General features: G+C 28.3%; 1 protein-coding gene across 1 annotated transcript; it reads right to left on the bottom strand.

Moving 5' to 3' along the window:
- Nucleotides 1-1,832: 1,832 nt before the first annotated feature.
- On the bottom strand, nt 1,833-3,028 carry LOC107866242 (transcription factor MYB15). Its single transcript, XM_016712389.2, has 3 exons — nt 2,795-3,028; nt 2,499-2,628; nt 1,833-2,371 (listed from the first exon to the last, which is right to left on the bottom strand). The coding sequence occupies exons 1-3, from the start codon at nt 2,907-2,909 to the stop codon at nt 1,864-1,866; spliced, it is 753 nt and encodes a 250-aa protein (XP_016567875.1). The 5' UTR covers nt 2,910-3,028; the 3' UTR covers nt 1,833-1,863.
- Between the last annotated feature and the right edge of the window lie 8,637 nt (nt 3,029-11,665).

Here is an 11,665-nt window from a genome sequence, read left to right as displayed (position 1 = left end):
TACGAAATAATATATCATTAATATATTTGACACAATATTGGTGCAATATTGTGAAAGATTACGAGGATCTGAATTTTACGTTTATTTAAGCATGCTGATGTAGAAACATTTATCAAGTGACGTGAAAGGATCCATCTTGGTAAGCATAAAACTTATTTATTTTACAGTCCAGACACTTGAAGATGTCATACATATTGGTATTGTCACTTGACAAAAATCCATATAAAAATCCCTAAAGGATTCAAAATGCCTGAAGCATATAAAGTTTTTGGAAAACTTATTTATTATCCTTATGAGGGATAAATTGATGGTTTGAAAATCATTGAAACTCTTGAAGAGTATTCAAAAGCAATAACATTATTTGCTGAAATGCGAAATATATCGAATTGGATTGATCCTGAAGTACCATATCTTAGTCCAATTGGTATATTAATGTATCTTGTAAAATACTACAAGACCGAATATAGCCTTTCGCTCAATTTGTTAGCAAGGTATAGTTCTACTCCTACGAGGAGACATCAAAATAAGATCAAACATATGAGCTTATTTATTTTAAAGATTGTAGTCCCAATCTTGGTGGTTATGCTGATGTTGGGTTCTTATCTGACCCGTATAAAGCTCGATCTCAAATAAGCTATACGTTCACATGTGAGGATACTGTCATATCTTGGAGATATACAGAGCAGTCTATCTAGCCACTTTATCGAACCATGCTAAGATAATAGCTATTCATGAAGCAAGCCAAGAATGAGTATGGTTGAGATCCATGATACATCTCATTCGAGAAAAATATGGCGTTAAATATGACAATCTACCTATAATTTTATACGGAGATAATGCATCATGCATAGCACATCTCAATGGAGGATTCATAAAAGGAGATAGAACGAAGCACACTTCATCAAAGCTTTTCTACATACATGAGCTACAAAAGAATGGTGATATCAACGTACAACAAATTCGTTCAAGTAAAATGTGGCTGATTTATTCACCAAGTTTTCTCCAATTACAATTTTTAAGAAAATGGTTCACAAGATCGGGATGCAAAGGTTAAAGGATGTTCCCATTAGGGGGAGTTAATACGCACTGTACTCTTTTTCCCTTACAACGTTTAGTCCTACTGGGTTTTCCTTGTAAGGCTTTTAATGAGGCAGCCAAAATGCGTATTATTAGAGATGTGTCATCTTTTTCCTTCACTAGATTTTTTTCCTACTGAGTTTTTTCTAGTAAGATTTTAATGAAGCACATTATGTACCAATTAGACATTCAAGGGGGAGTGTTATAAATGTATTTACATTATAGTGAATGTCTATCAAGATCTATCAAGATCTACTTTGACATCTTTTAGGATTTGAAGCATCTATCTTTTACTCAGACTAGGAGTAAATTTTTCCTATAAATAGAGGGGTTTTGTTCATTGTATTTACAATCTGATGATCTCTCATCCCTCAAAAGAAGAAATAAGAATCACTCTCTCTATTCTCTCTATTCTTCTTTTTTATTCTTTCTTGTTTTATAACATTATTAATTTTTTAATTAAATTTTTTCTTTCTCTCAAAGTAAGATTAAAATATCATTTAAATTATTTTAAAATATTTAATAATAATTCCTTTTGGACATCTAAGGTAAAATCTCATCTCATTAATTAAATTATCTATCTCTACTTCTGGGGTAGTGGGGTGGAAATCTCATGTAACTGAAGATAGACAATTCATAATTAGATGGATTTTTTTTGTTTTGTTTTTAATAATTATCTAGCATAATCTTCTTCTACTAATAGTAACAATCTACTTATCACATAAAGTACCAAGTATTACATATACTCAGATCAATTGGACGTCAAAATTAATCTCTTGTGTTATTTCAGAAAATAAGACGATGGGCATCATTAAGTAGATGAAGCCAGAATGAACTCGTGTCAAACTGATACAATGAATCAATGCTCAAACTATCTAAGGACTGATCATGGTGAGTACTAATTGCAGGATTGCTTTCCAAGATCAGAACGGTAGTTTCCATGTCGTCAATGATTGAATTTGGTTGATCCACATGAATATCGGTCATTTGATTTTGATCGAATGTAATAATGCTGCTACTGGATGAAGAACCACTAGGTGATATCGTGAAACTACTCTTGTTGCTGGATGTTCCAGAAATATCCAGATACAATACAGGTTTTTCTTGAGCTAAGTTTTTCTTGTCATTTTTCTTGGTCTTTTCCAGTACTCTTTTGCGTCTTACGGCCTTACACAGCTTCACTGAGGCATTCTGATCAATTTTCAGTCCAAGATGCTTCTTTAAGTGTGTGTGGAAAAAGTTTTTAACTTCATTGTCTGTTCTTCCTGGCAATCTCCTTGCAATAGCTGCCCATCTGCATAGAAATTCTCTTAGACGTACGTACAATCATTTATTAAATAAACATTGGATAATATATTTTATGTATTTTTAACAATTAGTTTGTTGCTTATAATAATAGGTAAAATCCTAGGATTTGTCACCTGTTTCCCAATTCTTGATACATTTTGATGACTGTTTCCGTTTCTTCTATGGTAAAGGGTCCTCTCTTTACCTCAGGGCGAAGATAATTCATCCATCGTAGTCTACAACTTTTGCCCGTCCTTGAAAGCCCTACAATCACGATCAAATAGACAAATTAAGCACAACGAATTAACTAAACAAAAAAGGAGGTAATTACAAGTTGCTTAATTGTAAGTGAACATGTGAGCAAGTATTAGTTGGCAAGATGGAGTAAAATTAAATTTGAAATAATGTTTATATCAGTGGTGAGCTAGACCTGCAAATTTGGGCATGAGGTTCCAATTCCAGATGCCATATCTCATGATATAAGATCTCAATTTCTGGTCTTCGTCTGGAGACCATGCCCCCTTCTTAATTATAATCACCTCCATTTTAAACAGTGCTAATACTTGACTGCTCCTGGATTTCAATTCAATCACCACTTCAGTGGTTTCAACATTCTATTGGGAAAATAATTGGGGCTTATATAGAGAGAGGAAAATCCCACTATAGTATACCCCTTCTTTCCAGGAAAGGGAGTCCTCTCTTTAACTACTTCATAGGTTTGTCTTTTCTGGTTTCTTGTCTTAATTTGATGATATCCTTTACTAAATTTTTTACGATAATAATTCTTTGAGGGTGGTTGACTTGAGCGTTTTAAGACTTAGGAGTAGGAAAAGGAGAATAAATTCTCCTATTAGTTTTCTATCTTTATTTGAATCCAATACTTTTAACTTGAAAATACTTTTACCTAAGAAATCATTAAAATAGCAACAAATATAGTGGTTTTAATGCCAAAATTTTATAGATTGAACCTAATTTTTAAAGGAAAAAAAAAAGAAAAAATACATAAAGTAGCATACTTAAATATTAAATTATAAAAAATAACAACACTTTTATCAAATTACATTTTGTAGCATATGTATTTGTATGTATTTGTATTTTTGTAGCATCAGTTTGCAAAAATACAAAATACATATCGATCATAAGAGCAGTAAAAATCATATGTATTTTTATTTTTGTAGCAACAGTTTGCAAAAATGCAAAAATACAACTTGCTATATAATGTAATTATGAAACTGTTGCTATGAAACTCATAATTAAGGGGATAAGTATGTTATTTCTAATTTAAAGACGAAAGTCATATATCTTTTACTCTCTTCGTATAAAAAAGAATGACCTACTTTTCTTTTTAGTCAGTTTAAAAAAGAATGATCTTTTTTCTTTTTTGGCAATATTTTAATTTCAACTTTTTACATGACATGTTTAGGACCACGAGATTAAAGGACATTTTGATACATTTGATACAATGTTAATTTAAGGTCACAAATTCAAAAATCTTCTTTATTTTCTTAAATTTTGTGTCAGATCAAATCGTTCTTTTTAAACGAAGAGAGTACCTTTTTTCTAGTTTAAATGTGTTCCAGAGTATATTCTGATTTGCTATTTTTGTTAATAATGTCATGCAAATCTTACAGAACGGAAAAATTAGTGCAATACATTATAATGTCACAAGATGAAACAACAAAATTGTTGTTACTGTAAAGCATGGAATTGGTCAAAATCAATGCATGCTTGTAGGACAAAAATTAGATTTTGATAATTTAATTTGCTGATGGTGGTCAGAATATTAACTTTTGCATGGACAATAGTACTATATCGTGCACACGTTTTGCAGTAAACTATAGAAAATTCTCATTATCTGATAAATAAAACTAATGCACTTGCTTCTATTTTTATCAACCCACTTGTCTCAGGCTTACTCCATCATCAAAGTTTTCGAAAAGAATATGGATAACGCAACATAGCTCATGCAGTAAAAAGTCTAAGCTTTAATTTTTAGGGGACGTAATTCTTTGGATCATAAAATCGTTGATCAAGTATTTCTTGGTTTATTTCTTTCTTTTATAGATTGATAATATGAGTAACAATTTTATTAACTTCTTTTAATTGAATATACATAATTTCTTTTAAATGGTCTTCTCATAATTAATCAATTCAATCTAAATTCAAACATATATGCTATTGCTGTATTTTTTAAATAACTGGACTTTAATACCATTTGTAGGGGGTGTGGATACCATTTGTAGGGGGTGCGGATGCGGATAAATTGTGAAATAGATCTATTATATGTATAATGGATCTGTTTTTCTTTGTACGTGAATATTTCTTAACTTCTCTATATATTTTTATTTTAAGTCAATTTAATTCAAAATATCCAATTAGTGCGTGGATATTTCTTAACTTCTCTATATATTTTTATTTCAAGTCTATTTAATTCAAAATATCCAATTAGATTATCTTTCGTAAGTTTTTCTAGTAATATCATTTCATCCATATTTTGTCTCCAATATTTTAAATATTCGTAGTCTATCATTTTATCCTGTAGTAATTGCAGAGTTACAGATTTCTGTGTAATAATTTATCCTAATTGTACTGTAATGTATATCTAATTCTAAATAACATTGAAAATCTAGAATTAGATATACATTACAGTACAATTAGGATAAATTATTATACAGAAATCTGTAACTCTGCAATTACTACAGGATAAAATGATAGACTACGAATATTTAAAATATTGGAGACAAAATATGGATGAAATAATATTATTAGAAAAACTTACGAAAGATAATCTAATTGGATATTTTGAAACAAAAGATATAGAATATTTAAATTAAGAAATATCCACCTAAATGGAAAAAACATTGATAAGAAATTTAGCATGTTGCAAAGATAAAATAGCACCTCAATTCGGATGTGAAGAAAAGATATTATAAGAAACGAAAAAGACATAAGAAATATAAGAAATATAAAAAATCAAAATATAAATACAAGAAACCAAGAAAAAGATATAATGTAAAAAATTATAAATACAAAAGACAATATAGAAAAAAGAAATCTATAAAAGAATGTACTTGTTATAATTATTAAAAATTAGGACGTTTAGTTAGAGATTGTAAATTAACTAAAAATCCAAAAAATAAACAAATATCATAAAGAAAAATAGAAAATACAGAATATATGCAAATAGATTATATAGATTATGAATTAGAAAGTGAGGATAGTATATATAAAATTTCAGAAAATGAAACAGAAAATGAAATAGATAGTGAAATAGATGAATCAAATGACTGAAGAAGATATACAAACGAACCAAATGACTGAAGAAGATATAAAAATAATAACAAAGGAAGAATATTTAAATGATGAAGGAACAGACCAAAAAATAATATTTGGCAGTAACATATTTGATGAAATAAAAGGAAAAGAATTAGACTTAAGTGTAGAAAAAATATTTAAAATACTTATTTTGTATGTGATTAAGGATATAGGAATAATAGATATAAGGAAAATCATTTTAGAAAAAATATTCGGTAAAGATTATATAGCTAGAATAAATTACATACCACACTTACCTAATTACTCTTATAAATATCTATATACACATTAACTAAGATAAATTATGTATATTTAGAATTTTGGATAATAGATATAAAATATATACAATTTCTTAGTAAAAATATAAAAGAGTTAATAAGATTAAAACAAACAACTACAAAATATTATAATAAAATATTTAGCCAATTTTAAATAATAGATAATCTTAAAGTCTTAATCTTATATATACTTAGAGATATAGAAATTATAGATATTAAGAGAATAATATTAGAAAAACTAGAGAAAATCAAGATAATCTAAATGAAGAAATTAATTATAGAAACCGAATTAAAAAAATAATGGAGAATCTAATTGAAAAAATAATATGGATAGAAGAAACCTTAGAAAATTTAGGAAAAAGTACATGTGATAGTTTATATAATTTAAAAAATTCGCTACGAGAAGAACAACACAAGATAATAAATAACATTAAAAATCTAGAATTAGATATACATTACAGTACAATTAGGATAAATTATTATACAAAAATCTGTAACTCTGCAATTACTACAGGATAAAATGATAGACTACGAATATTTAAAATATTGGAGACAAAATATGGATGAAATAATATTATTAGAAAAACTTATGAAAGATAATCTAATTGGATATTTTGAAACAAAAGATATAGAATATACCTTCAAAATAATATAGAATAATTACAGAAACTAAAAAAAATAAAAATAAAGAATACTATAGTAAAGCATTTAACCAATTACTATATAATCACCCCCAAGATATGAATATCGATAAAACTAACATAAATAGACTTAAAATAAAAATATGTAGAGAAGTTAAGAAATATCCACGCACAAAGAAAAACAGATCCATTATACATATAATAGATCTATTTCACAAGTTAATCCATTATACATATAATAGATCTATTTCACAAGTTATCCGCATCCGCACCCCCTACACACACTCCTACAATTGGTATCAAAGTCAGGTTCCTTGTAAAACATTCTATTTTTTTGGTTCCTCAGAAGGACATGTAAGACTTGATTTTTATGCAGAAGGGCTGAAGGGCATCAAGTAATTAGGGTTGAATATTAACGTTGATCAAATTCTTTCTTATTTTTTAATTCTTTCTTTGTTCGCGTCTAATTTAGACTTTACACATTCCTTAAAAACAAAAATTAATATAAATATTTAATCATAATATTTATATTAATTGATGTATTGTCTTATGTCTTGAAAAACAATTTGATAAATAAGTATAAAATACTAAGATTCAACATGAAAATCTATATATATTTTCTTGATATACTAAAATAAACATGTAGTATATTTACTATAATAAACAAGTTGAACAAAGACGATGTCTTAGCTCGCGTTGTGTGACCAAAGGGAAAAGAAGTGACCCATTTCTTTCTTCATTACTTCTAAAGAAAAGAAGCCACCCCCGTGTTGTTTGTCCTTATCTTTATATCTAATTTAAATTTAAAATAAATAATATTTTACATGATTAAAGGCCATTAATTTAATTTTTGTTTGTTAATATTATCCTTATTTAGCTGGATGGCTTTTTATATAACTAAAAGATGACATTAAATAGATATTATTTAATTAAGAATAATTTAGTGTCAACACCTATTATTTTTTAAAAATAAGAAATTTTTTAAAAGGTATATTTGAACTAAAAATTATCATATCATATAGACCTGACCAAAGGGTATTATAAACATTGATGATTAACCGCGATGATTCTTCCTTCAGTTAAATTATTAGTTGGATTCTTCGACGAAGTTCCAATATATTAGTTTTTATACTTTGCATGCTTATGTCAGCAAGCAAACGTCATTCTATCACTTTGCTGAGGTGGACGATTATATTTGGTTTCTAGTTAGGGAAAAGTAATCAATTTCCCAGGCAAACTATTTACAATTAAATTTTCTCCTACATAAAATTCTCCTAACTAATTACATATCCTCATCTCTCTTTAATAGTTTTAGTTATTTATCCCCCTTTTAATTTTTTTTTTTTAAAAAGAAAAAGTTTCTCCACTTCTTTTTTTTTTCTAATTTTATTTTTTCTTTTTCTTTTTTTTTTATTTTATGCTTCTTTATTTATTTAATTATTTTAAATAATTAATTTATTTTTTATTTTTATTTTTACATCAAAATCTAGTTCACCCTTAATTTATATTTTATATGACCCTTTCCTTTTTTTTTTTATCGTTATTCTTTTCTTTTTTCTCATTTATTTTTATTTATCTTTTTCTTCTCTTTTTTATGATTTTATTTTTATTTTTATTTTTATTTTATACTGGTTCCTTTTATTTTTACCTGTTTATTTTTTATTGTTTGTTTTCTCTTTGTGTTTCAATTTCTTTAAATCTTGTTCTTTTTTTTTTTTTTTTACTTTTTTTTTATTTATTTCTTTATTCTTTATTTTTTCTTGACTTCTTTTTTTTTTTTTTATTTTTTTAAATTCTGCTTTTGTTTTTCTCTCTTTTCCTTTATTGGTTCCTTTTTATATTGCGTATTTTTTAATATTTTCTCTTGCTTTTCAATTTTTATTTCTTGTTCCTTTTCTTTTCTTTTTTCTTTTCATATTTTTTTGTTTATTTCTTTATTCTTTCTTTTTTTAATCCCTTTTCATTCATTTTTCTCAAATCATAATATTTTTTATTTTAACTACAATATAATTTAATTTTTTTTAATCTTTTTTTTAAAAAATTCTTTTATAATTTTATTTGATTCTCTTTCTTTTTTTCTTTTTGTTTTTTTTTTTTAAAAATCATTTTCATTAGTTTGAAATGATACGGTCATAGTATATCCTTACACTAACATGGTATCATTGATATCTGCTTAAATTTTTAGTCCGACCATCATGGTACCATCACAGTATATCTATATACCATCATAGTGAAATACCTTGGCTTTGAACCCTTAGAAAGATTTTCTAAGTTGAGTTTCTGGACAAGGTACAGTTTAAGCATACCACTCGTATGCTAGGGTACGACTAGTACCCACCCTCTCGTATGATGATCATTCTAGGTTGATGACATTCTGTCCAAGGTACAATTTGGCCTCTCTCTAGTCGTATGTTAGGGTACTAGTCGTATGTTGCCCCGTCGTATGATGTTTTGAGTATGATCTTAATGATTCTGATCAAGGTACGACTCTAAGGGTACTTCTCGTACCTTAGGGTACAACTTGGCCCTGTATGTCCATATGTTGGTCAGTATGGGGTGTTAGGATTTTTGTCCTAATTTTTTTTATCAAAATGAAGTTTTTACTTTTTCTTGTAAGGAAAATAAAAGTAACCATAAATACTTTTACTTTTCCTGAAAGGAAAATATAAAACTTTTTCATATTTGGATAACCTCTTTCTTAGAGGAAAGGTTTTGGAACTCTATAAATAGATGACTCCCTTCTCATACCATAACACAATAGCATCTACAATGTAGTCTTTAAGAAGTCTTTGTTTTGGAGGGATTTTCTCTCTCATTAGTTTTTATATTTTTAATATTAGGTTTTATATATAGGCCAATTGACCAAATAATATAATAATATTAAGCTTTTTAGTATTGTTTTATGTGTCTTCTGAATTATCACCATAATGGTTTGCAACTAATAGCTTTCGCATGACGCCCTCTAAATTTTGAACCCAACAAGTGGTATCAGAGCCCATGGTTCAATGGTTCAATGGTTCGATGATTCAAATTGAGGACATGTTAAGATCAAAATTGCAATCAATTTGATAATAATAAAGATATATGTCCAAAAGCTACATGTGGAGATGATTGTCAATTATGTTTTTAATAATCCTGCTGTTACATATTTGAAAAGAAAACTTACTTTTAACCCTATAAAGGGCTCCAATGTTTTTAATCCGAAAGGGCTTATATATTTTTAACCCAAAAACTTCAATTTTTAAAGCATGTCAAACAACAGTGATATATGAAGAATTTATGAAGAATGAAGATTATGCATAAGAAGAAGAAGGATCAAGTTGCAGAAAATCAAGCCAAAAAGAGAAGATTTGTTAGGATTTTTGCCTTAATTTTCTTACCAAAATTAAGTTTTTAATTTTTCTTGTAAGTAAAATAAAGTAACCAAAAATACTTTTACTTTTCCTAAAAGGAAAATATAAAACTTTTTCATGTTTGGCTAACCTTTTTCTTAGAGGAAAGGTTTTGGAACTCTATAAATAGATGACCCCCTTCTTATACCATAACACAATAGCATCCACAATGTAGTCTTTAAAGAGTTTTTGTTAAGGGAGAGATTTTCTCTCTCATTAGTTTTTATGTTTTTAATATTAGATTTTATATGTAGGCCAATTGGCCAAATAATATGATAATATTAAGCTTTTTAGTATTATTTTATGTGTTTTCTAATTATCACCATAATGGTTTGCAACTAATAGCTTTTGTATGACGCCCTTTCAATTTCAAACCCAACATGGGGATACTTGGTAAGGTTTAGGGTATGAGTTAGGGTACCACTCGTACCCTAGGGTACGGGTCAAAAGGGTGAGTCGTACCTTCTTAGGTTCAATTTTTAGCTTTTAAGATGAGGACATTTTAGACTTTTTCCATCCCTAAACCCTTATGACCCACGACTTATAACATTGTTTGGCCTTTCATTCTTCACTTGGACAAGATCAAAACATTCCAAAACACTCTCTAAACTTCTTCAACAAGATTGAGCTAGGGTTCATCAAAGAGGCCATCTAGGAGCTTGGAGACCAAGAATCTCTTTGTGAATATTTGTGTATAAGGAATGTGACTCTTCCCTCTTTATTATTTCTTAAATATCACGTGTTTTAAACAATGATTTGATTCTTGAATGGTGGATTTTGAAATTAAATGTTAAGGGTTTGATGCATAGTGATGAGTATTGTTTGCTCTTGTTCAAACTTATGCTTATACATGTTTTTGGTGATGGTTTGCACATGTGGGTGATCGTTGATTGGGCTTTAACAAGTAGGTCATGAGTAACCCAAATCTTGATGGTATTTACTTGAGTTTTGTTCATAGTAAAAGTATACCCTCAAGGTGTTCGTGAAAATGTCTAAGACAAATAACTAGTTATATTTTAATACTGCTTGAATTAAGGCAATGGTTTAATGACTAAGAATGATTAGTAAATGACTTTGTAAAGGACCTATTGGCCATGTAATGAGTTAACTGAAAACCTTGATGGTTTGATTTGTTAAATGGGGTTGAGTCCCTAAACTTGAAATTGAATTGTGTTTGAACTAAAGTTTGGTATATTAATACTAATGAAGAATGAATGGTCTTGTATGGCTCTTGATGACAATAATTTGACTTGAATGGTGGTTGTAACTAAGGCATTGCTATATTAAAGTGATTGATTAAGAAATGGTTCATAAAGACTTTGTGGTCATGATGGTGTTGAATTGTAGCCTTGATGGTTTGAATTTCCTAAGTGGGTTAGAGTCCTTGAATGTTGAACTAAGTAGATATGAATGTATGGACAAAGGGTTAGAGTCCCAATGTCGACTAGTAATAAACCCGATGGCTTGTCGTTAGAGTCCACTTGCTTTAAAAGAAGCTTATGGTTAGAATCCACTTGCCTAATAGAACGACTAATGGTTAGAGTCCATTTTGTTTATAAGATTACTTGTGGTTAGATTCCACCTATTCATAAGACAGCTTGTGGTTAGAGTCCACTTGCCTAATGAAACGACTTGTGGTTAGAGTCCGCATGTTTCATAAGACAACTTGAGATTA

Source organism: Capsicum annuum, chromosome 3 (assembly GCF_002878395.1).
Source record: "Capsicum annuum cultivar UCD-10X-F1 chromosome 3, UCD10Xv1.1, whole genome shotgun sequence".
Taxonomy (NCBI): Eukaryota; Viridiplantae; Streptophyta; class Magnoliopsida; order Solanales; family Solanaceae; genus Capsicum; species Capsicum annuum.
The sequence above is the reverse complement of the archived record's forward strand: the minus strand, read 5'-3'. Positions and strand labels throughout refer to the sequence as shown.